The sequence below is a fragment of the Myotis yumanensis genome, unplaced genomic scaffold, assembly GCF_028538775.1.
Source record: "Myotis yumanensis isolate MYYU_CA2020_CCGP unplaced genomic scaffold, mMyoYum1.0.hap1 SCAF_6, whole genome shotgun sequence".
Classification (NCBI taxonomy): Eukaryota; Metazoa; Chordata; class Mammalia; order Chiroptera; family Vespertilionidae; genus Myotis; species Myotis yumanensis.
In genome coordinates, this window is record NW_027223757.1 from 69,866,904 (window position 1) to 69,894,120 (window position 27,217).

At 38.0% G+C, this 27,217-nt stretch overlaps 1 protein-coding gene across 1 annotated transcript in view; it reads left to right on the forward strand.

The window, feature by feature from the left end:
- Positions 1–27,217, forward strand: part of EYS (eyes shut homolog) — a 1,239,289-nt gene that overhangs the window by 973,489 nt on the left and 238,583 nt on the right. Inside the window, 1 exon segment of the mRNA XM_070419099.1 lies at positions 8,603–8,756. Within this exon segment, the coding sequence (XP_070275200.1) occupies positions 8,603–8,756 (154 nt within the window).

The following is a 27,217-nucleotide window of genomic DNA, read 5'->3' on the forward strand; positions in this document are numbered from 1 at the left end:
AAAATATCCTCAGGTGAGGATTAAAAATAAATAAATAAATCACTAGAAGGAAAAAAATTCATTCAAAAAAAAGAGATGATGTACATTCCATTTCTCACCATTTAGTGGAGAGAAACTATGTACATGATTATATGAGAAAGCTGACCATTATTGGTCTTATAATAGGAGTAACAATTAAGAACTGAGGCTTAGTAGAAAGATTCCTTACATGGAATCTGTGCTTACATATCTTCACTAACTAGGAAACCCCTCATAATCTTGTTTTTCACATCTCTATTCCACCACCCTCCTTAGGACTCCACCCTTGCCCTGAATAGAGTATGCATTTGATTAGAATAGTTCTTAATGTTCTGTTTGCAAGGTACTCAACTTTGAGGGTTGTGATGAAAAATTGAAAGGTATTGAGACTTTATTTTAGGAAATTTTTCTATTAAACATTGTTATACTTCCTTCCTCTGGTAAGTAGTAAGAAGAGGGTATATATATCAAGGGCTTAGTCAAAATATAAATGGAATCAAAGATAATTCTTTTCCTGGGGGTACTTGATCAGGAACATAACAGAGTTTGGCAAATTTTTCTCTAATGGCCAGAGAATAAAGAATTTTTCAGGCCACACAGTCTCTGTCCCAGCTGTTCAACTCTGCCAAGTATAGCATGAAAGCAGCCATAGAAAAAAATAAATACCTGAATGTGACTGTTTTCCCCAAAAGACTTTACTTATAAAACCAGACAATGGCAGAATTGGACTCATGGCCCATAGAGTGCCAACCCTTGACCTATAATGATGTTATTTATTAAACTTCTCTTGAAATAAAACAATCATGTTAAGAATAATTAGATGCTATTTCTTTGACTGAAATTAATGAAGAAATATGTCAATGAGAGATACAACTCTGCTTCTGATGTGATTACATCAAGGGAAGACCTAGTGAGAAATAAGCTTGCTTCTGGTGGGCAGAGGAAGGTATGAAAATAAACTCAGTCAAGGCTTGAAATTGCTGCCATGAACATCTCAAGAACAGTATAATTCAGGGATTAAGAAAACGACTTGAGCTGGACTACCTAGCTCCAACTTTTGGATAAGTTACTTAATGTCTCTGTGCCTCAGTTTCTGTAAAATGGGATAATATTAATAATAATGATACCAAAGATATGAAAGAGTTGTAATAAAGATTGAGAGACAACATGTTCAATTTGCTTAAAACAGTGTTTGGCACAGGGCAAAATGGAGAAAGTGATAAAATTCTTTTTTTAATTTTTTTATTTTGTTTTTGTGGGATTTTTTTTTTTTGGTTTTCTTTTTAATCTTTATTGTTGAGATTATTATAGATGTACCTCTTTTTTCCTCCCATTACCCGCCTCCACCCGGTTCCCACCCCGCCACAGGCCTTCACCACTCTACTATCTGTGTCCATAGGTAATGCATATATCTGTATAAGATCTTTGTTTCATCTCTTCCCACCCCTTTACCCCCTTCCCTCTGAGCATCGTCAGTTTGTTCCATTTCCATGCCTCTGATTCTATTTTATTCACCAGATTATTCTGTTCATTAGATTTCTTGTTCATTTATTTTGATTTTTAGATTCAATTATTGATAGGTATGTATTTGTTGCCATTTTTTGTTCATATTTTTTATGTTTTTCTTTTGCTTCTTCTTCCTCTTCTTAAAGAATACCCTTCAACATTTCACATAATACTGGTTTAGTGGTGATCAACTCCTTTAGCTTTTTCTTGTCTGTGAAGCTCTTTATCTGACCTTCAATTCTAAATGATAGCTTTGCTGGATAAAGTAATTTTGGTTGTCAGTCCTTCCATTTCATCACTTTGAATATTCCTTGCCACTGCCTTCTGGCCTGCATAGTTTCTGTTGAGAAATCAGCTGACAGTCATATGGCCATTCCTTTGTATGTAACTAACTGCTTTTCTTTTGCTGCTTTTAAGATTTGCTCTTTGTCATTAGCCCTTGGCATTTTAATTATGATGTGTCTTGGTGTGGTTCTCTTTGGTTGCCTCTTGTTTGGGACTCTCTGTGCTTGTAAGTCTATTTCTTTCACCAGGTAGGGGGAGCTTTCTGTCATTATTTCTTCAAATAGGTTTTCAATATCTTGCTCTCTCTCTTCTTCTGGCAATCCCATAATGTGAATGTTGGTACACTTGAAGTTGTCCCAGAAGTTTCTTACACTATCTTTATATTTTTTGGATTCTCTTTTCTTTTTGCTCTTCTGGTTGGGTGGTTTTTGCTTCCTCATATTCCAAATCATTGATTTGATTCTCAGAATCCTCTACTCTACTGTTGAATACCTGTATATTATTCTTTATTTCAGTCAGTGTATGCTTAATTTCTGAATGGTCCTTTTCCATTTTTGTGGAGGTTTCTAGAAGATTTTTTAGTAACCTTATAACTGTGGTTTTGAACTCTATATCCAGTAGTTTGCTTTCTTCCATTTCTTTCATTTGTGACATGTTTGTTTGTCTCTGCATTTTGGCTGCTTCCCTGTGTTTGTTCCTATGTATTGGATAGAGCTGCTATGTCTCCTTGAGTTGGTAGAGTGGCCTTGTATAGTAGGTGTTCTATAGGGCCTGGTGGCTCAGCCTCCCCAGTCACCTTAGCTGGGAGCTCTAGGTGCACCCCTTTGTGGACTGTGAGCACAGTCTTGTTGTAGTTGAGACTTGATTGCTGTTGGTGTCACTGGGAGGAATTGACCTCCAGTCCAATTGGCTGTGAGGACCAGCTGCGACTACAGTGGGAGAGCTGTTATGCAGGAGTCACCCCTATGGAGCAGGACTTGCTTCACTGGGACTTTGGTGCTCACTGAGTCTGCCCCTTGAGTGTGTCACTTATGGTTGTATAGAGTTGTAATCTGTTATGGTCTGACATTGGCCACTAGGTACACTGGCTCTTGGGTCTCCAGGGAGGTGCACAGTCAATCACTATCTGGGGCTACCCAGCGGGAGCTACAGAGAGATCTGCAGATTCTTCCTCTTTGTATTGGGTTTGGAAGTGCCCAGATGAGATCCAGCTATGAAGCAAGGCAGGCTGGTGCTGGTGCCAGGTCTTGGGCCTCTTATTGATATGTTTGGGGCTCCCTGCCCCAGTTGTAGATTGTTTGAGAGATTTTAACCTGAGCAAGGACAGACCATTCATATGCAAAAGCCACTGCACACAGCTTGGGTGGGGTTATAAATTGGATGAGGTGGGGTCTTAGATAATCACCAGGGCTGAACAACCAGAAATGGCTGCTGGTCAGAACTGCGACCGGGAGGTCCCAGCTGCCCAAGTTCCTGCCCAGATGCCAGATAATCCAGTTCCTCCTTATATGTGTCTGTGTTCCCCAGAGCCTCGCCTTGGTGCTGGAGCTCAGAGGATGTTCCTTTTAAGAGGAACAGCTGGGTCTCCAGCAGCCTCTGTGTCACTGACCCCCAATCCCCACTGGTTTTTACAGCCCACAGCTCTTACTTCTTTTCCCAGCTCTGGGACCCTGGGCTGGGGATCTGGTGTGTGTGGCTGGAAAACCTTGCTCCTCTGGGCGGCCTCCACAGAGACGATCTCCCTCCCAATTAAAAAAGCAGCATACATGGGTGCTGGACCAGCCCATTCCGTGCTTCTGCACCTCCTACCAGTCTCAGTGTGCTTTCTTCTTTGCTTCTCTAGTTATAGACTTCCATTCATCCAGCTTTCCAGCAGTTCTAGGTGATGGTTGTTCTGTATTTTATTTGTAATTTTGATGTGGTTGTGGGAGGCAGCGAGTATAGGTATTTACCTACTCTGCCATCTTCTGAAAGTGATAAAATTCTTATTCAGATAATGCTTGAGTCCCTTTTCCCTTATAACTTGCCTGGAAGGGACACTTGGGAATTGCAGGCCCAGGATACTGTATTTTTGTCTAAAAGTTGTCATTAATGTTACATCTATTTGATAGACATATCTATTCAGGGAAAGAATAATTAGACTCTAAAAAACCCTAGATTCATAAATGTCAAGAAGTGGGATAGACAATTGGTGCAATTTTTGTTTTCATTTTATCCAAATGAAGAGGATTCGTTGGCACCAAGAGTCTTGTATTACAGTTTTTATTTAACAGGTTAAGCAAAATTAACAGGCTAGGAAAAATTAAACCATGCTCTCTATCAATTTTAGAAACTGGCCCAGAAGTCATTCTGCAGCAGCATGTAATACACATGTGCCGATAATTAATTATGCATGCCAAACTGCTGCCACAATCCTTCAATCCGCCTCAGAGAATCTCTGCTTGCCATCCTTCCACTGACTAGCTCATCCTAACTGCATCCTGAATGCATGATGCTTCTCATGATGCCACTGCTACTCTGTCTTTTTACCATGTGCAATGCTGCTAAGGTTGCTACTGGGGTTACTGCTACTATAAAACCTTTAACAAGAGAGGAGTTCTAAAGCTGCAGTAGAAGCGTGTGTGTTCAATGGGGAACTCAGTGCAGGCCCAGAGAATGGTTTTTATCTCATGCCATTAAGGTGGTACCAGGGATGAAGAGATCATCCAAATGCTGCTGTAGGCAAATCGAAATATCATTAAGTGACCAGTGGTAGACTTGAACCCAAGTCAATGTGTGCTAACTGTAAAACTTGGGTAAATCAATTAACTTTCGGTGTTTTAGTTGGACTATAAATAATGCAATGTAATTTCTATGATCAAGTTCACAAGACTTGAGAAAATGTATATAAAAGTGTTTTGAAAAATACAAAATGCCATACAAATGTATGGTATTATGTCTTTTCTGAAAAATGGTAGAAAGTCATGTTACTTTATGGAAATTTAAAAATTTGGCCACTATATACCTGATTTAATATACATATCTGTATTGATCACTATCCATTTAAAAGGAATGATGCTGAACTTCATTTTAACTAAAACTGATGGCCAACTGATGAATCTCTTCTGAATGTTTATTTATACAGGATCTCAAATCAAATTGTCATTGATGTTTGGGAGTAGTCATTACAATAGTTCAAATGGAGAATATACCCATTTCTAATGGAATGGTAAACCACATAGCCATATAAATCATAAATACTCTATCTTCAGTATTTCAATGAAGAAGTATTCATGCTTAGAAAATTTCAATCCAATGCAATACCCAAGCAAAGCAAAATTTTTTTAAAGTCGGCTAAGATATCATACTTTCCCTCTCTCTGTATTATTTCATTACTAGAAGCCTAGCACACAAAATTGTGCGGCCCCTCTCACCCGTGCATGCCTCGCCGCACTTGAAGCCCTGTCCACCCGTGTGCATCCCACCCACCTACGCATGCCCCACTGCGCTTGCAGCCCTGCTCACCTGTGCATGCCTCGCCCACCCACACACGCCTCATAGTGCACACAGCCCCACCCTCCCACGCATGCCTCACTGCGCACGTGGCCTCCTGGTGACTGGTCTTTGGTTGTTACAGCGTTACAACCACTGGGTTTTATTATATAGATTATTCCTTTCTTATGAGACTAGTAATTTATGTTATAAACGGGATGGGGCAAAAGTAGGATTACAGTTTTTCATATGGAAAATAATATAATAATTAAGAAATAATAATACAAGAATAAACTATGTTTCATGTACTCATAACTGTAAACCTGCTCTGCCCCCACCCTCTATAAATATGGTATATATAAATTTCAGATTTATAATTATAGGGTTTACTCTCTAAAAGACTATAATATTTAGAAACTAGAGTCTATTGTTTTGTAATTAATGATTTTATTTATTGTTCTAGGCAGCATATTTATTTTACTTTTTATCTTTATTATCAAAAGTGTTAACAAATGCCCCCCTTTTTCTCCCTATTGTACCACGCCCTCCCCAGGCCTTCCCCACACTATTGTCTATCCATGGGTTATGGATATATATATATATATGCCTAAGCAACAGGTCAACCACTTGACCGCTCAACTGGTCAACCAGTTGCTATGATGCACATTGACCACCAGGGGGCAGACACTCAACGCAGCAGCTGCCCCCTGGTGATCAGTGTGCTCCCACAGCCAACCTCCTGCAGCTGGCCAACCTCCTGCGGTCCCTTCTCCCTCCACCGCCCCCCCCCCCCACCCACCCCTGTCGGACAACCTCCCATGGTCCCTCCACCGGCCAGCCAGCCCTGATCAGCCCCAATCGCCGGCCAGGCCAAGGGACCCCACCTGTGCACAAATTTGTGCACTGGGCCTATAGTATACATATAAGTTCTTTGGTTAATCTCTTCCTGTCCACCCCCTTCCCTCTGAAATTCATAAGTTTGTTGCATTAAATCAAGAGATACAATCAATGATTTTATTAGGATAAATGAAATTTGAGAATTATATATTGTAAAAGAGTTTCAGAATATTTTCTGAATAAATATTCAGAAAACTCACAATACACATGATTTATTGAAAAAAAATTACCACACAGCCTTAAAGCATAAAGAATTATTTCAAAAGAGGGTAGGTTCTCACTTCTTCATTAATGCATCATCAAGCATCTTTTCAGTGAAACAACAGAATGGCTTTCCTTCAATGGCTTCATGATGAGCTCCTCTAGAGAAAACACAAGATGCTGGTACAAAGTTTGTGTTTCTAAATGTGTTCCCATTGCTCCAAACACCCTCCCCCAGTTTTAAAATAAAAGTCAAAAATATACTAAAAATTACTCATTATACTCTCAAGTTCAGAGAAAAGAAGCCTCAGAAATTGAATGGGAAGTCATGGGGAAAACATTAAAGAGTAGAAGTCCAAAAACTGCTAGTGAATCTCAGGAGAGTCAGAGAAGAGGAAGCTGCATTACCCTCTGCCAGGCACAGGCTAATTCGGGGTTTTGTACAGCTCAAGTCCTCAGCAGCGTGGTAAAAACCTGGATGAGTTGTGTGGATTCTAGTAAAGGACATTTAGGAGGATCTCAAAAGAGTGATTTTCAACCATTTTTATTATATTATTTGCTACTTGTATTTTATTATTAAATCTTAAATACTATTGCTTTATCCAATAGATGATGTTAAAAGTACTAATAATAATCACAAAGGAGACGATTGATAAATTGACCTACACTAAAATTAAGAACATATGTTCATCAAAACTCACCCTTAAGATTGGCAAGACAGTCTACAGAATTGGAGAAGTTATTTTCAATATGTATGTTTTACAAAGAGCTTGTATTCTATACACATACATATGTATGAATATAGATATAGATATTAGATCTCTACATTGATATAACTCTACAATCAATAAGGGGAGAAACAGAAATATGAGTAAGAAATACAAATTGACACTTCACAAAAGGGGATACCAAAATAGCCACTAAACATGAAAATATGTTCAACTTCCCTAATGTGAAGAAAATTAAAACTACAATAATAAACACAGAATAGTTAAAATCTACGAGGTGACCATCCAAGTGGTGGTAAGAAGATGGAGTAGCTATAACTCTTATATATTAATATAATGCTGGTAAAAAGTTAAATCAAAACTTCATTTTAGAAAACTGGCAATAGCTACTAAATTAATACTCACAGAATAATTCAACTCTTAGTTATATACACAATAGAAGGACATGCACTTCAATCCATGAGACACATACAAGGTTATCATAGCAGTATTATGAATAATAACCAAAAACTGGGAGGGGGATGGCCATCTATAGAAAAAGGAATAACTGAATTGTGAATATTTGTTTAATAGAATATTAAAGCAAAAAAAATTAATAAAGTTTAGCATGAATGCTGTCTCCCCAACATAATATTGAGCAAAACCAACTAGACAGAAAAGAATATATACAGTATGATCCACTAATATGAAGATTAAAATGAAGCAAAAATAATTCTGTTAAACATCAGGATTGTGGTTACTATTAGTGGAGGAAAGAAAGTAGTGATTGATAGGACTTCAGACAATGTAAATAATGTTCTTTTTCTGTAATTGGTGGTATTTAAATGAGCAGGTTCATTTTGTGATCATTCACTAAATTATATATGCTTAAAATTTGTGATTTTTCTGTATGAGTTATACTCCAATCAAGAATATTTATAAAAGAAATGTATGTACTTACATGGAAAGATGTCTAAAGTGTACTGTTAAGTGAAAGAGAAAGATGAATAAAACTATTTATTACATTATTTAATTAGTTTTAAAAATAAAATCAGGCTATAAAAATATTTGTATGTATGTGTACATAATAGAAAAAATAGTGAGATGAAGAATGGGCTGAAGGGAGATTGTTTCTTCTTTTCTTTATAATTTACCATTTCTTTTTTATGAAATACATTAAAATTAAACTATAAATAATAAGAAGTCAAATTATTCAATACTCAGTAGTATGAGGAAACTGAGGTTCAAAATAAAGTAATCTATCTATTGGTAAACAGAGTCAGACATTAATCTCATGTCAAGTTAATGCTGTTAACATCATGCCATTTTCAGCCCATGGAAAATGTATATCTCTAATATAGTGCTATTACATTGCATAATTACCTAATAACACTCCTATGATTCACCAAATCATAACCCCCTGAAACAAAACAATTGTCTGTGAATGAATGAATGATTGTTATTGAATATAATAAATCTACATTTCTCTCTAATTTAATGTAATTTTGTTCCTAAAGGTCATGAGAAGAATTTTGGATAACAGTTTCTTCATTTATTTCCTGTGGAACGAAGGCCCACAGTTAAATATGGATGTGGAAGTTCCCCAAATAGCTTGACTCTCTCTGCTAATTATAGCACTAACACAAATGCATCCATCCCTATCACCACATGGTAAGTGCTCCACAGTCGTTTTTTAAACTGTAGTGCTGAGCCTTGTTTTTTAAGTGGTATTTATATGGGTAATAGTCACCCAAATACAGAACGACAAAAGGTTTCATCTGAAATTGTTTTGGTAATCCTTTTTTTTTTTCAGTTTGGTGGAGGACTAGTGGGCATCTAATCCTGTCCAAAGGGTTGTTGAACGTTGGTCCTATCCAAAACATGCATAGTTAATATAAACCCTCTTTTCTGCATGTCCCTAACCCCAACCCGTCTCCCTAACCCATGTGCCAGTTAGATACCTGTTATTGAGGCAAGAAGGGTTATTGTTGGCAGTACAGCCACAATACAGGTATTGGACTAATAGAACATGGTAATATTTTTAATATATTAGTCCTATGAACCACAAGTATACATAAATATTATGGGCTATTTGAATCAAGGACCATTTGGCCTGGACCATATGTCTCATCTCAGTGGATGTTTTAGACAAGACCAAATGGTAGTGGAGTAAACGCCCTAGAGGTTTGGCTCAGTGGAGTAAACTACAAGTTAAACTAAGATTTAATTTGACACAATCAAATTGTACACAAAAGGAATCAATTGTTTTCAGAATATAATGGAACAAATAAATAGTCTGGTTGTTCAGGTAAAGCTAAGGTATAGTTCAATTGTTTAACAAAATATCTATTGAGTGAAAAGAGTACAGCTGCATTGACAGCACAGAAAAGGGAAAAACTGAATATTAAATGGAAATATCTTTCTGGAACAAATAAAGTTTTGAAAATCAATCTTAAAATTAGTTCATGCTTCAGTATAAGGGAATCTCAGGAGAGAGAAATGGCTAAAAGCAATGGTTATATCCCAAGGGTATTACTGAACAAAATTTTCACATACCAATCAAGAATTTAAAATTTTTCATCAGTGCAGCAAGCTAGCAATTATGGTCTCTAAAGTTACTCTCAGTTAAAAATAATATTTTGTGTCTGAGTTTGCATGCTATATGACAGTTGGATAAGTTAGTCTTATCAGCAGGAATCTTGGCTAATCTATGAAGGTTGTATAAATCAAACTTCCAGGGTCTGCATCAATCTGAAAATGAAATCAAGGGAATTGACAAAAATCTGAAAACTCCTTATAAAGGCAGGGAGAGTATTTTACTCATTTTTAATGTACTTAGCCAAGGCATCAGATGGAAAGTTGCTCAGTAAATGTCTGAATAAAGAGATGAGGTATGTAGGCTGAGCAATTCAGTTGATTATGACAAGACAGCAATGAAATTACCCTAAAGTACAGAAATTATTATTCATAAATTAAGCATACACTTTTGGAACACTGAGTTCTGTATGGATAAAATAAATTTTCAGAGCGATGGGCTTACTCCAATTTCAATCATCTCTCTTACAAAGGTTAGCAGTTGATACCAACAAAAAAAGAGGCAAATGAGAACTTGAATAACAATTTAAAAGGGATTTCTATTGATAATGTCATCCTTTTAGATAATACAATCATTTTAAACAAAAAATGGCACATATTTAAAATAAAATTAGGAGTAACCCATAGACACAGACAATAGTGTGGTGAAGGCCCGGGGGAGGGAGGGGGCATGTGGAGAGGGTCAGTGAGGGTATAAGGGGACATCTGTAATACTTTCAATAATAAAAAATAAATTTAAAAAATAAATAAAATAAAATTAGGAGTAAAATTGTGATTGATTAATACCAGAGTGAAAAGAGAGGTGTCAAAAATGAATACTTATTTCCTGTTGTGCAACGTATAGAAGATTTTATTGTTGAGATAACAAGCAATGAAAGAAGATTTGATAGAGAAGATTGTGAGTTCAGGCTTGAGCATAATGAGATTAAGGTGCCTATGAAACATAAAATGGAGTTTGAAAGTTGAATATATGGATATAGACGTCAGAGAAGAGATCTAGAAAGGAGATATAAATTTATGAGTCATCAGTGTGCAGATGGTCATTGAAATCACGGGTGTGGATGAAAGTATAGAGTGAGTAGAAAAAATTGCCTGGACTGAGTCTTGAGGAAGACTGAGTAGAGGAAGATGAAACTATAAAAGGATCTCAGGAGTAACTAGAACAGTAGGAGGCAAACAAAAGGAGTGGGGTGTCTGGGAAGGGAATGAAAAGGTTTGTCAGATGCTCTGATAGTCCATTGGACTATCCACAAGATCCCATAGCCTGAAGAATCCATTGTATGGGGATAGCGTAAGAAACCAGATTGGAGAAACTTGAAATAACAAGAGTAGACCACTCTTTCAAAAAGTTTAACTATGAAGGTGTAAAAAGAGGTAAGATGGTAACTAGAGGGAGGTGATGAGTTAAGAGGGGGAAAATGTAAGATGACAGAGATTTAAGCATGTTTAATTGTCAATCAGAAGGTGTTGATGCATAGAAAAAATAGAGTAACTGAGTACTTAAGTCGTTTAGAAGTTTGGAGCAACAACATACAATATACATGAGAAAATATTCCTTCCAGAGGGTAGGAAATAGAGGAAGACACACACATTGAGACTTCTGTCTTTGTGTACATCCTTTGGTGTATGACTGCCTTTTGCTTTATCCCTATCTGTCCAGTTGTTATGTCACCTTCTCTCTCTGCCTTGTGTACTCCAGTCTTACTTCTCCATCCTTAACTGGGCATAGTTTAAAACTAACGGGTCTTTTTGTACAGTTCATCCTAGCTATCCTAATTCTCACTAACAGGACTCAATCTATACAAATTCATAATAAAGTTTATCCTAAAAAGCATGTGAATTAGGTTATTTTTAATTGTATGAATGTTGATGTCATTTCTCTTATATTTAAGGGTTCTTAACAATAAAATACTATCACCTGGTTAAGAACTTATTTTTTAATTAATAAAATGAGCTCTAAGGTAAACATGTAAAAGATGCTTTGAATTTTATTTTGCTATTAGCCCCAGAGAATAAACATGCCAGTATTTCTTCATACTAAATCTGCATTACAGCTGTAGGATAGATAACAGAAGTAGAACAAACTCAAATAAGCCACTTGTAGTGATTGAGGTCAATTCAGTACCAAGATAGAAGTTCTTCTTAAATGAAATGGAGCAGAGATCACAGTTCTACAGACACATTGTAATTCATACTCATGCACAGTTTGTCTTTCATTTCAAAAAAATGTTGAAAGAGATTACATAGAGAGTCTTGGTTTTCACAAGGGTTATTCTCCTTTGGGGAAATTCAGAAAAATTGTCACACACTATATATATAGTTTTAAAAGTTTCTCAAGTTTAAATTTTTCGGACACTTTTTGTGTCTGTCCTATAGAAAAACTGTCTCTTTATCTATTATTTTGTTCTCTAAAGAAGTCCTGTGTTCTTTCCTCAAGGTAATTGACTGTGTTATCTGCATGTTTAAAGGCCACACAGCCTATTCTACCTTCAGTATATTCTACCACCTCAAACACCTGACACCATTTTCTCAAAGATTTATCCAGGGGTGTAAAGTTAGCCATGCATATATCTAAGGTATACTCTAATATCTAATCATTAATTTTGGTTAACAAGCTCTGAGGGTATCCAAAGCCAAGTGGATGTTGGCCAAGAATTGCATGACTGCAGAACAACATGTCCTTATCAGCCACTTTGCAGTAGCAGGTCAGTGTAAAGAAATGCATGCTTGGTTTAAGACCAATTGAACAAAAGCTAGAAATGTTTCTAATAGTTGGGCAGCAAGAAGCCTAGCACTTGAGAAAACTCAAACAAACCAGGTAAAACCATTGCAAGCATTTTTGTCACATTACCTTCTTATATATTTGGCCCAGAAAACAAAACAAACTAAAAAAAGCTGCTGCTGAGTTTTGTAAATGGGCTCATTTCTACCTCCTGTTTTATCTTATTTATTATTTCCCACAGTTGTTTGATGAAGAAAGTACATTAAAAATTTATTAGAATGCAAAACCAGCATTAACCTCAAAAGAATAGGAAATACAAAAGGATTCTGAGTAGGATTGATTTGGGGTATATCAATTGAAGAGATTTACTAGTGAATAATTTATAAAAAAATAAGAAAGGAACAAAATAAAACTTCTTATAATAACCTTATTTAATTTGCCAAAGACCTTTCAAACAACTCTCCTCAAAATCAGATTCTATTTCTTTGCCATTTTCCCACTTTAATTCTTTGTACTACAACTTGCTTCCCTGCTGGTATTGACTAATAACTCCACATAGAGAATGAGCAGGAGACTTACCCAAGTTTATGTAAGAAGAAAGAATGTCCATAGTGTATTATCAACATAGCTTTGAGAATAATTCAGAAAGTCCTTTGCGTTTGATTTTCTAAAATATATAAAAGTTTCTCACATATTCCTGATAGTCAATGTTATATGGATTGCCTGCTTTTAGTCTTAGAGCCAAGAAACTATGTAATAGTGAGAACTTCCACTTTTTGAAACAGATGGTGACTTTTGAACTGTGCTAAATCTAAAAGATATTAGATTTATTCCTAAAACGTTGCCATGTCAATATGGAAAGTTTGGCAAGCTTTTCATCTTAAAAAGGTCAAGCCATTACTTCAATATTAATTTCTGTATCATTTCCATCAACTCCCCCATCTGGTATTTCTTAGAGGAAATGTAGGAAAACTAGAGCTCAATATGGGAAATACAGATAATACTTTGTTATTAAATTGACATGTATGTAAATACATAAATCTAAACATTGCTCTTGCTCCTTAATCCATACATACTAAACTATTCATACATACATAACATGTCCATACATAACATACATCAATACTAGCTGGACAGCAATTTTATAGTGTAGTTTATTTGTATTCAATTATGAATATTCACTGTAAAACTAAAATTTATTTCACTAAATATTAGGCTTAAGAAAAAATTTAAAGACTCTCTTTGGGTCTAGAAGTTGATAGCTTTAGTGTTGTTTAGGATTACGGGATAGAATCTTCTGCTAACATATATAGTTGTATTTCAAATTTGCGTATATCTTAAGAAACAAAGAAGTTAAATTTCAGTTTGGTGCCTAGTGGTGCAGAAATAAATGGAACTTTCTGAGCAAAGACATCATAATCGGAATGTGAACCTGAGACCACACAGTATGTTCACTGAGTCATATCTCAGTGGATTCGACTGGCCAGTTTGGTATTGAAAACGTTTTTCAAGTCACTGTTTGACTATGTAATCACATGTGTATTCCTCTTGCTTGCAATTCAGTTCAAACTGTCCAAATGGAATGACTATTAGCAAAGATACAAAAGTAAAAATTCAGGTCCACAATGTCTCATCTTCTGGTGTGTTGAGATGCTGAGACAGACCAGAGAACTGGTTGACCCTCACATCCTGAGCACAACCACTCTAGTGAGAAGACAGGGAGATAGCAGTTGGCAAGTACAGCTACACCAGGGGTGGGGAATGAACTGGGTTTTGAAAAAAGATTAGGAATTTAGCAGGGGAACAACAGATGGAGATTGGGTCTGTTGAGAACATGAAGTTCAAGGGTTAGCTCTTCAGCAAAACATTAGCAAACATATAGTAGGTAATTTCTAATGCAGAGAATCACAGAAATAAATAAATAAATAAATAAATAAATAAATAAATAAATAAAAGGCAGGAAATTGTTTTGAGAATTAGCCATGTATGCTGAGAAGTCTTCGCATTTTCATCCTTTATTATTAGTGCTGGCATTCTACAATTGTCAGAAATTACTATATTTAAACTATTCATTTTTTATAATTTTTTTATTGTCTAAAGTTTTACATATGTCTCCTTTTTCCTCAAGTGATCCCCTCTCCCCCCAGCCATTCCCACCCTGGGCAAGCCCCCACTACCCCAGTGACTGTGTCCATTGGTTATGCTAATATGCATGCTTACAAGTCCTTTGGTTGCTCTCTAATCCCCTCCCCTGCCATTTGTCTCTGGATCTATTCTTGTTCATCAAATTATGTTGATCATTATATCCCACATATGAGTGAGATCATGTGATATTTATCTTTCTCTGACTGGCTTATTTTGCTTAGCATAATGCTCTCCAGTTCCATCCATGCTGCTGCAAATGGTAAAAGTTCCTTCTATTTTTATAGTGGCATAGTATTCCATTGTGTAGATATACCAGTTTTTTAATCCACTCATCTGCTGATGGGCATTTAGGTTGTTTCCAATTCTTAGCTATTGTGTGTAAAGTATTCTTGCATGGTGGCAGATGTACGGCAAAATGAACTTCAGTCCCTAACAGCCTTATCTCTGTGTAATTCTGAAATGCGTGTACTCTATCATCTTTAAGACAAGAATGTTTTAAGAAAATAACAGGAAGCAAGTGAAGACTTAGGGGCAAACTGAATATATGAGAATTTAGGTAGAAAAGCAGTAGTTAATAGAGTCAGAGAACACTTTGCCACACAGCGCAGTAAAATAAAAGGGTTAAACGTTGAAAAAGAAGATTTATGAGAAAATGTCAAGGGAATATTTCTTTATTAAGTTAAGGAGTGATGATTCAATGATGTAGCTTTATATTCAGATAGTTTCCAACCTGCTTCTGTAGGCCCCCTACTACTCCCTAACTAGGATCTATCATCGTGGTTAGAGGATATTTGATTACTGTCTTAAATGACTACTAGGAAAGATATTTTATTGTGAAAATTCTTTAAATCCTATTCTTAGTAGTAGGCCTCATTCTTTGACAATATATTTATCTTAATTAACTTCTTTCGAACAATTTCTACAGTGGACTCAAAATATAGACAATCTCATTTATTTTTTAAAAAATGGCCAGCCATCTTTCTAAATGAAGCTAAAAGGAACTATGCCAGCTTCATCCTCAACAAATTGTTCATGACTTCATCAATACATTGAATAAAAAGAAGGTATCTATTGAGGTAAATTGTTTTACAATTTAAGATCTGTGAACTTACTTCCACCTAACACAGACTCATTTAAGAACAGTTTAAGACTTTTTAAAAGATTTAGTAAGTTCTTTTTTTAACTGAAAGCTGGTTTCATAGATAGATACTGGTACTGAGCCAAAGTGTTTGAACTCAATAAATATAGAACAAAGACTTTCAATATTTCTTCAGATGATATTCTGATGTCATCATGAGACAGTACATTTCTTTTTATAATATACTAGAGGCCTGGTGCACAAATTCGTGCACAGGTGGGGTCCCTCTAGGTGGCCTGCAGGGATCAGGCTGAAACCTGCAGTGCAATGCCGCCTGCAGCTCCTACCTGCTGCTCCCACTCATCCCGGCCCCACTGTGCCTGCCAATGGGCTCGCACCCAATGGGTCCCGATCTCAGGAGAGGCTCGTGCCGCCGCAACAGTGCTCGTCAGCCATGAGCCCTGCATCTGGCACCCTCTCAAGGGGAGTGGCCTGTGGGATTGGGCTGAAACCAGCTCTCTGAGGGATCCTGGATTGCGAGAGGGTGCAGGCCAGGCTGAGGGACCCCACTGGTGCACAATAGGGCTGTGGAGGGACTCCAGGAGGGCTCCAGGGCGTGTCCGGCCCATCTTGCTCAGTCCCAATTGGGCAGACCCCAGCAGCAAACTAACCTACCAGTCAGAGCATCTGCCCCCTGGTGGTCAGTGCACATCATAGCAAGCGATTGAGCAGCCTTAGCATATCATTAGCATATTACACTTTGATTGGTTGTTCGGTTGTTCTGCCGTTTGGTCTATTTGCATATTACCCTTTTATTATATAGGATACTGAATTCTGTCCTTGGTCTCTCCCACTTTTTAACTTTGTAATAGTTAGATTAATTCTATTACCAGTAATATCTGAACTCCAGACAAAATGTTACAAAGATAAAAAAGGAGATTTTAGAACAAAGCCCTACATCAAATACCATAAGCATTTACATAGGAGCTTATTGGACACTTTGGTAAAGCTCTCACCATTTGGAGCACAAAAATTTTCAATCATATGTGATGGACTGGGATAAATTCAACCATGCCCTGAGAATGCCTTTCCATATCCCAAATGAACAAAATAGCAAAAGAGCATCCTCCTGCTTGCACTGTATTAGCAATTGCCTTCATCTTTGCCAGTAAAACAGTAGCAGAGAATGTGCTAAAGGAGAATTTCAACTCCTCTAGTACATAGACCTCAGAAGAAATTATGGAAACACAGTTCCAGCTTAGCATAGCCTCTGTGGGGAGTTCTTAGAACAAGAAAAAGTAAAGCCTTGGATTGGTGATGCCCAGAAACTGCCCGTGAGCAAGTCTGATACTGGGACACCCTTGTGCAAGAAGCCCTGAGGATTCCTAAAATTATTTGGAGAGGGAGACTCTATAATTGTAATTCCTGCAATTATGGGGATTGGTTCTCAGCCACTGAGACCTAATAACTAGTATCTTAGGTCAGATTCCTTGAAAATAGACAGTGGAGATTTGCATGCAGGGAGTTTCTTAGGGGAATTTGTTAAATGTCTCACTGTAAGACAGTGAGAGAAGCATTCCTGAGTAGAGATAGAAGTTGAATTGGAAAGCAGTTGCAACAGAGGCTGCAGCTGCCCTTAAGAAGAACACTGAAGTAGGTATGTTTCATAGTTTCCTGAATTGAGGCAAGGGGACCTGTCCTTCATACGCCCTCCGACCCCAAGGGAACTCAGGGCAGCACACCACAGAATTCACCAAAACTGGTGAGGCTCATGATTACATCAGCACTTAAAGACTTGACTTACATCTAAGCAAACTAATGTTCTTGTCAGATAAACTAGACACACATTGCTACACTCATGATAACCTCCACCATAGTATCAAAAGGACTGAATTCTCCATGTTAATGACATAGTTCTACTTTCTCTCTGATCAGGAGTGAGCTAAAGAAATAGTGACTCTTAGAAAAAACAGCTAAATATGAATCATGTCAAAACCCAGAATGCTGGTTTTGTAGATGTGCATCAGCATGGACATGGAGAACCACAAACAGTTCCATTCAGTGATTCATCGTTAGAACATAGAGTATTGCCCAGGGAGGGTATGCCTTAGCCTAGAGCCTTGGCATAGAGCAGAGGGCTAGATCTTTTTATGTCTATTACAATTCCAGATGAAGGCACAAGACACCTAAAGGGCAGAACCCTGGGAATGGGGAAGTGAGGGAGCAAAGCATTCTCTGTACAATTCAAAGAAGTTTACTTCTCTTTACTGTCTTTGAAACACAAACATAATAGCACCCATTTTCTGTTATGCAGGCTTCTGTGAGTATCATATATATGAAAGTTCTTTGAAAGGCATCAAATGTATAGTATTATTGTTCTGGTTTATCATCCATATAAGTCTATTTTTCTTCTATTGCTGCCCTGGGACTAGAAAAATTGCTCACTGCTTTTTATTTTATAACATCTCATTAAAAACACTTCATAAAAACTTTAATGAAGTTTTCTACAGATATGTCTCCTTCCAATTAAATAAACTTACTCTCATGGTTTTGTTCCCTAAGCGTTTAATTATTTTAGGCCCTATCTTCTGGATCTCCTCCAAAGTTTTTCACAGCTCTATCAGTTGAATTTAATATGATTTCATTTTTTAATGGACAGGATGATCAAAGACATCACATAGATTTCTTCTCCATATGGAATTTTCCTATAAATTTTTAGTAGCATATTTCTCAATCTACAGGAAGGTCTCAAAAATCATACACTATATCAGTTCACATTTATTAAATGTCCATCATGAGTGTTGTGTAAGGAATTTATTTGAAGGAGATACAATATGTTTGATGAAAGAAAAAAATTTCTCTTATCCAGTCCATTTTTTATCTCTCCAAACATTTCTCCTTCATATTCATGATGTAGATACTCAGTTTGTCTGTTTCTCAGAAAGATGCCAAAAGCTGTTGACAGGGCTGTATAATCACATAACATATATTCCAATGTGTCTTACAAAATCTGCTAAAGAAAAGTTGGGGATAAGTAACATATATTTTGTGTGAAGTGAATGCACCCAGTGGCTTATGCTGAGAGCCACTGCTCCTGGCAGTACTGATTGGGCAGTAGGGGAATTAATCCACTAACTCTTGTGGGAATGTTTTGAAGTTCCTTGCTTTCTAGCTTGCCTCCTTTTATAGTTTCACAGATGGGAAAGTGATAGTCTTGGAGATATCAGAGGAAGGCTCTGGAATACGGTATAAAAAGCATATGAGTAGGATCATGAAGTGGGCACAAAAGTCTGTACTGCCAAAAGCAGATTTGTTTCCATGACAGCAGCGGGGAAGGCTGTCCAGACGATTCCGAGGTGGACATATCTGGCAAGTTTGGGGTGGATCCAACAAATAAGATTTCTTTACAAGGATGTGCTAGAAACGTCACCTAATAATAATATGACCATTAATAACTATATGATAATATGTATCATATTGTATTTATTTAACACTTCTCTGAGAGACACTATGGTAAATACTTTTACACAATCTCATTTAGTGCTTACAATATCTTTAAGGATAGTTACTTTTATGATATCATTTAAGAGATGAAGAAACTGAGACTTAAAGAGAACAAGTAATTTGTGTAAGGTCATGAAACTAGTAACTGAAGCAGGGTTTTCACCTAGACCATTTAACTCTAGGTCCCCTATGTTTAACTATCCTGCTACACAGCTCATTGCTGTTCAGATTTTCCTCCCTAAAATATTCCTAAAGTGAGATCATCCTGAATCAAAGCATCAAAAAGGAGTCCCTTCCTCATCATGCATTATCTCCAGGACAAATTATATGTGGCTTATAATCAAGGGCCTTGATCTGCTTCTTACTTATACATCTTTATCCTCCTCTGTTACCCAACATGGACTGTCCCATCCCATCAAAGCCACAAGTCTTACCATCCCAACAAAGTCCTATCTTAGCTAATGCTACAGTTCCTTCCCTGAAGGGCCCTCGCTGTTCTTGTCTCCTGAATTGAACACTATCCTTTCTGCAAGCCCACCTCCTCCGGAAGCCAGCCTCGACTGTTCCCGACGGATACTCCTGACTTTCCACTCCCCGCATGCTCAGGTCTCATGGTCTTTGGATAGTCAGTTATCTCACTTCCAAAAACAAACAATAAATGAGGCAAAGATCTCTTATTTTTGTCACATCTTTCTGTTGTAAACTACCTATTTCCAGCTCCTAACCTATTCCTCAACTGACATGATTGGAAAACCCTCATCAACCTAATTATTCTTTACCTTCTTCAAGATATCAGCTACCATATAATGAATGAGTCACAGGTAATGGAAGTCAGTATGTAATGTAAGAGTGCATAACATAGAATGCACTCAAAGAAGGATGCGAGTTTTTCCATTTTCAGACCATACAGATTGGTTTTTAGTCAACTAAATCCCTAGGTCTATTCCACACACACTGCCTGAAATTAGTTAAGTTGCCTCGTCACACTGCCAGTTTACCCCTCTCGTAATATGTAAACATCCTCAGGAGGTTTAACACATTAAGTGGGGTTCTCAATCATTCACAGCTTGTGGTCAATTTCTTCCTTCGGATATAATTTCCTTCTTACCCCTAGCTGAGAGAAGCATGCGAAAGGAATGAGAGCTTTCAGAGATGGGGTCGATGATTTGTAACTGCGGGCACTGTCCAGAAAGGCAAGTCTGGGTGCAGTCCCCAGTCAAAAGGCCAAGATAGATCAAAGTACAAGGAAATGAGAAGGTAGGAGTCATAAGACATAAATAAAAAAGTATATACAGGGTGTCCCCCAAAATGTATCCACACTTTAACAGCTGATAGCTCAATTTTGAAATGTATTTTAATAAACACAGCCTTTATAATGATTCAATGTGTGTGTGTGTACTTTTTGTGTGACATCCTGTAGTTAGTAACTGTGATATGTTTCAGGTAAAATAGAGTACAAGGTAAGAGTATAATGAGGAGAGTGGATCTTCCTTTTAAATAAAAGGGTCCAGAGAGGACTCTTCAAAGAGGGGATGACCAGAGATACCTGAATGAGAAGGGGCCTGTCATTTGAAGAATGAGGGAATGTACAGTGGGGCCTTGACTTACAAGTGTCCCGACTAACGAGTTTTTCAAGATACGAGCCGTCTCTCTGCCGATTTTTTGCTTTGAGTTGTGAGCTAAAATTCAGGTTACGAGCCAACTTCAGATACCCCACCGCTAGTTGGCGCAGCGAACGTCACAGTGAACACCACAACATCAGCCCAGCATCACGTGTCATTGTAATGGTGAAAATTGATTTGACATACGAGTAATTTGAGTTACGAGCTCCGTCACGGAACGAATTAAACTCGTAAGTCAAGGCCCCACTGTATGTGGATATAAATAGACATGCGATATAAATAAACATCCTTATAAATAAGGATGTGACTATAGCTATACATAGTCTATATCAGTTAAAGGAAGGACTTGGGTGAATGATGACTACTGAAATAACATGTTTTAAAAGGTTATGCCAAATCTGAGGAGCACTGTAACTTTCTCCTAATAGGATGTCAGAAACTACACAGGCTTAGAACACCTTCTTCCAGATCCATCTGCCTGAGCCCAAATGGTCCATTTGGAGTGTGTGCTGCTTTATAAAGGAGTAGAGCTTCCACCCAACTGCATCCAGTGGCTCAGGCTAGTACACATGAGCCCTGTTTTTGTCTTTTGGGCTATTTTATCACCTATTTCAATGTGTATCTTTAGATAAACTGGAGCACTCCTCTCTTGCTTCTTAAGCACAGAGTATAACCAGCTCCATATTAGTATTTCAATCAATCAGATGGTGACCTGTCTGCCTCCTGAAACTTTGCCTGATGCTTCCCCTAGAATATCTCTGACAGATCACAAGTTGGGTTGGTACATATAGGTATAGCTCTTCTGCAAACCCATAAAACACACCCACCTCCACAGGCCCAGAAACCATTTATTTGGGCTTCCACACTATTAATTTGTAATAGATTTCAAACTGGTGTCTAAATTCAATCCAGTGTGGATAAATTGATGTTCTATGATATGGTCCCTACTTTGCTGGGTGCTCTGGAGGATAGGAATTTAATCACAAAACTGCCAGTAAAAATGTTGACTCTAGTTAGTGATAAACATGCTGAAGTTTTGGTGGTAAAATGGTACTGATTTCTTCAAATTATTTCTGTGTATTATACACAAAAATAAAGTAAAATAAGGGATAGATGGAGGGATATATACATGATGAAGTGAATATAGTAAAATTGTAGGATATAGGTGGGCATATGACTATTCACACCATGAAATTCCTTTAATCTTTTTTGTATGTTTAAAACTTTTGATATTTAAATGTTGGGGCAAAAGAATTGATCACTGTTTACCTGAATCTTACCATTTAGGTAGGAGTTTAAACACTCACCCAGGAAATAATCACCGTAATGTGAGGTACTGAATGTAAGAGCAATGGGGATTTGGAGAGAAATCAGCTTGGATTGAGATGTAAGGGAAGAGGGCCTCTTGAAACTGGAGGTGTAGGGCTTTATAAGATGAAGTGGAGAGCAAGAACATTTCAAGTGGGGGAAACAGCACGAGCCAACACACAAAAGGTGGAACGAAAAGGCAGGTGTTTCAGAACGCAAGGCAGCTGCACCTGGTGGGGAATAATCAGAAATCATCTCAGATACACAGAGAAGCTAGAATGTGGCAGCCAAGATGGGTAGAAAAAGGCATGGTCCCTTCTCTTAAGTAATCAGTAATACTTGGGCTCAGTAAGAGGAAATAGAGACCAGATTTACAAACAGAATGGTTAGTCTTATAAAAATATACGAAGAAAGTTATCAGATAAACATAGGCACTCAAACAAATGCTACAGACCTCGCAAGTCATCATTACTTTCATTATGCAGAATAATGGATGGAAAAAGTTTGAGGCCAACTTTAGTAACGTGATTTTATTGTACTAAAGAAGTCATGCCTTACGTGTGTCCTGGGACCATTCAAATCCTCCCTTCCCCAGCAGAGGCCACAGCAGAGCCGCCTGTGGACACAGTCATTTCCTTCCATCCTGGGCCAGCCCCTCGCCCAAGCAGAGAGCAGTGCAGGACCAAAGTCACAATGGAAAAACAGAATGTTTTCAAAAGGTATGGAGTAGCTCAAGAATTAAAAGCTCAAGAACCCGAAAGCACAGAAAACAGGTTTGTCCCAAGGATCCAGATCCCTCTCTTTGGGACACAATGTGGATCATTCCAGCCGTTCTCAGTACTGTTTAGAATTGAGAATCAAGGAAGAGCACATCGGAGGAGACCAGCTTGTGCTCCAGCCCCACCCTTGGCCAGAGAAGCGTGGTCACCTAATTGGCAGTCCCGGGAACATGCAGTTTCTCCCAGGAAGTGACATAACCTTTGGAGACACCCATGAAAAGGAACAATACTAGTATCTACCTCGTAGGACTGACTGTGATGAAAATAACAAAGGTGTTCCTATATGACAAACACTGTGCTAAAAGTTTCACAAATATTAAGTCATCCAGTCCTACCTAAAGACTCCTTGAGATGTATGTCGTGCAACATTGCATCTCATATTTTAAGATTCAACTCAAAATTGACAAGAAGCGCTTCTTGTGCGGTCAGGCTTTTTCCTGCTGGGGTTCTGAATGCTCCTCAGGTGTTTCTTGTGCAAAGCATCCTCTTGAAAAGCTGAGCCTTGCCTTCCCAGTTCTCGTTTTTTTGTCAAGATACTCTCATTCACCCTTTTCCCTGCCGCATGTTGACATGATCAGTTTCTGTGTTTGTTTTGTTTTGTTTATATTGGTGTTCCCCTCTCTTTGCCTGAAGGCCATCCTCACTAACATCCTCTGATCCCCTAGACAAGTGGTTCTCAACCTTCTGGCCCTTTAAATACAGTTCCTCATGTTGTGACCCAACCATAAAATTATTTTCGTTGCTACTTCATAACTGCAATGTTGCTACTGTTATGAATCATAATGTAAATATCTGATATGCAGGATGGTCTTAGGCAACCCCTGTGAAAGGGTCGTTCGACCGCCAAAGGGGTCGCGACCCACAGGTTGAGAACCGCTGCCCTAGTCACTAGGGCCTAGTGGAATGATGGAATTATTGCCCCTTCCCCCAAAACAGTTTATAATATCCTCACCATGATCTTACCTTGGTTTTTTTTTATGTAATAACCTACTTTAAAATTAAAGATGTCAATTGAAAAACATCTTTACCAGGGGAAAGAGGTGCTTAATTGTAATGCTTGGTTAATTGTAAATACGGAATAATGAGCCGGGGAAAAAGCCGTTAGGTGAAATGCCCTCGGTGCTGGGGGCCAGGCATCTGAGGCAGGTGCCTCATGTTATCATTAACCCCCAGCATAGCTCACTGTGAGAAGAAGGAAATGTGCAGTGATTGGCAAGCTACGCCTGGCCTCTGCCCTACACCCTTCAAAGAGAGTAGAATGCAAAGCGCCACTGAAAGCAGGGCCTCCTGACACACGGCACCTCATTCCTGGGTGAGGAACTGGACGTTGTAAATAACAGAAACCATTTTTCAGGTAAGAAAATTTGTGACTGGAAAAAACATACTCCAAATCAAATGCAAATGTCAATGTGTGACACGTTGGCTTTCTTTTATAGACTAAGTTTGTAAGGAGAAAAGGCAGGGCTTACCATTCAGGTGTTTGTCTCTAAAGAAGCCTGAACAGCTTTTTTAATATACTGCTGTTTTAAGAGGGGCCTTTTTCCCTTCAGTAAAAGGAAAGGAAATAAATTCTGCTCTTTTTCTGTTGAGAGAGAGAGAGAGAGAGAAAATACTATTTGAGCTTCCTTTCAACTCAAACCCATACTTCAGAATTAGACTGAGATGCAGGGGAGAGTGGGCACCAACTGCGTGTGTCCTCTCCCTTTTCTGCAAGATGCTCATGGAGATGGCATTTTCTCCCTCTAGTGAATCCAAATGGGTGGATGGATTTAGATGATTGATAGATGACAGATAGATAGATGATAATTACTCCTAAGAGTTCTAGAATATCAAACCACATTTAAAAAATCTTTCCCTTAGGTTCCTTTTATATTCAACCCTGAAATCTAGCTCTTCCACTTGTCACTGTTTACTGCTAGGCAGGCACAGAAGATTCAAGGAATGAAGTTCAACCACAGGGAGATCATGTTCTCAATTATATTTAAAATATCTAAATTATATTACATATCTGTATATTAACATATGCACCATTTAACTGTTGTTACTAACTTGCTTGGCCCAAACATATTTTAAAATTAGATATTTGGGGGTGGGGATAGAAATTAAAAGAAAAAAAATCCATCAATGATACTAAAATATTTACACTCACTTTTTTAAGGTTCTCCTGAGAAATGGTTTGCATTGTTAAAAAGTAAAGATTAGGTAGACTTTTCATTATTAAATGCAGTCTGGAGTACTATAACCTAGCTCATGGCACTTTTTAGCGCCTTTTAAAAATATTTTCAAGTAGCTGTGGACAAAGGATGCTCCAATAATCATAAAGGTGACTTCACTGTGCTACTAGTGGCACCTGAGCTAAAAATAGTAGTTGTTCCTATGAATGTCCTAGGTACTCACAGAGGGAGATGGCTGAGGAGGGGAGCTCCTTTCCCCCGGGTTAATTACAATGAAACGTAATTTTTCTATTTTTCTGCCAACGATTATTGCAATGTTCTACATATAGCCAATCCCCATAGGACTTAAAAAATCTAACTTTAGTCTCAACCACCTTATTTTACATTTCTCAGGAGTTATATTTGTCACTTGGCTTATAATATCCCCTATCTGGTCTGAATCGTTTACTTTCCCCTTTTATTTTCTTGCTCATCTGACAGCTGAATCAACAAAACAGCCTGGCACAGCAACTCCTATGTCCTCACCACAAGGTTCTGTTCTATTTTTCAAAGTAAAAAAAAAAGTCATTCAAAATATTCTCTATCAACAGTAAAGAAGGAAAAATAACTTTTTTTTTCTAGAAGGAACAAAATGAATGTTAAGTACTCTTAGTGCTGTATGGTGAATGCCGAAGACCAGAGGGCCAATATGTTTTCATAGCTACATTAAGTAGCAAATGGAGCTGCACGGAATTATTCAGCTAAAATTCAAGCTGAGCTGAACCATGCCAGGGTACAGCTGCTCACCTTACACGAGTGTTTTACTATATAAGTGAATTGACATTCCACCAGAAGAGTTTGTCTCTCTGCATTTTCATAGTAGCTTTCTTGGCATTTCTAACCAGAAGGCTTTTGCTTTAAGTCCCCTAGAGGTATTACTGATGGGCAGAAAGCCAGTAATGAAAGAACTTTGGCATATGCAAATGTGAACAAAAGCAGACCAATCAAAATCGTTTAACCAATGACCAAAATTATCTGTTGATTAGTGGGGATATTGTGAAATATACTACTTTCCACTCAATATGGGAGTTATAATGATGGCCTGGAAGGAAAATAGGAAAGATGTGATTTACAACCAACTGTAAGCAATATTTTGGCTGAAAAGGACATTTGAAAGTACTTGGAATCTTTTTTTTCATGTAGAAATATGACATATTCAGGGAAGAAGGTTTCATAAACAAGACTAACTGAACCTGTGTGTCATTAGTACAACTGATTTAACTACTCCCCAGGGTCCAGGGGCTGCAAGGTAAGGTCTTTAGAAAAAGTTCTTTGCATGTGCCCGCAGTATAAAACAGCAATGAACCACAAGTTTGTTTTGTATTCCCTCTCCCCACTTTGTATTATGAGGTGAATAATACTGGTGGGTTATTAAAGCAATGTATTTTTATTTCCCTTTTAATTCTTTTAATCTTTTTTTTTTACTGATTTCAGAGGTGGGGGGATAGAAACATCAATGAAAAGAGAGAATTATTGATTGGGTGCCTCCTGCATGCCCCCTACTGGGGATCAGGCTCACAACCTGGGCATGTGCCCTGGCTGGGAATCAAACCATGACCTCCTGGTTCACGGGTCGACATTCAACCCCTGAGCCACACTGGCCGGGCTTTAGTTCCCTTTTAATTCCCTTTCAGTCACCATCTCCAGTGCTGAGGCTTCTTGCCCAGTGAAACAGGTCAGCTGCCACCCAGAACAGAGTCTGTTAAACAGCTTTGGCCTCCAACTGACTTTCCTGACTCAGTAGCAAAATGGTCTTGGGAGAGAGAGAAAGGAATGTTCTAAACTGCTTTAGACCCCATTTATATATCAAGAGTCAGGCCTATCAGAGTAGATCTTAGATTTTTCCTACACGCCTAAAACAGGGATTTTTACTGTAAGCCTAAAGCAGAGAGAATTCAAGACATGGCAGGAAGAGGGAGCCCACGGCTTCCCTACCAGTGTAGGGTGAACATAAGGAGGTTTGGAGTAGATCAGTGAAGTGATCGCCAGGGTCCTCTGCTTCCTACACCATAACCTGAGGAAAGAAGGTGTTTCTATAAGGCATTTAAAGATAATGAGGAACTAGAGGCTTATAACAGAACCTCTAAGCACCCAGGAGAACCCCAACTTTGAGCTCAGCATCAAATCCAACATGGTGTCGGTGAGATGTTACAGAGGTAATGGAAG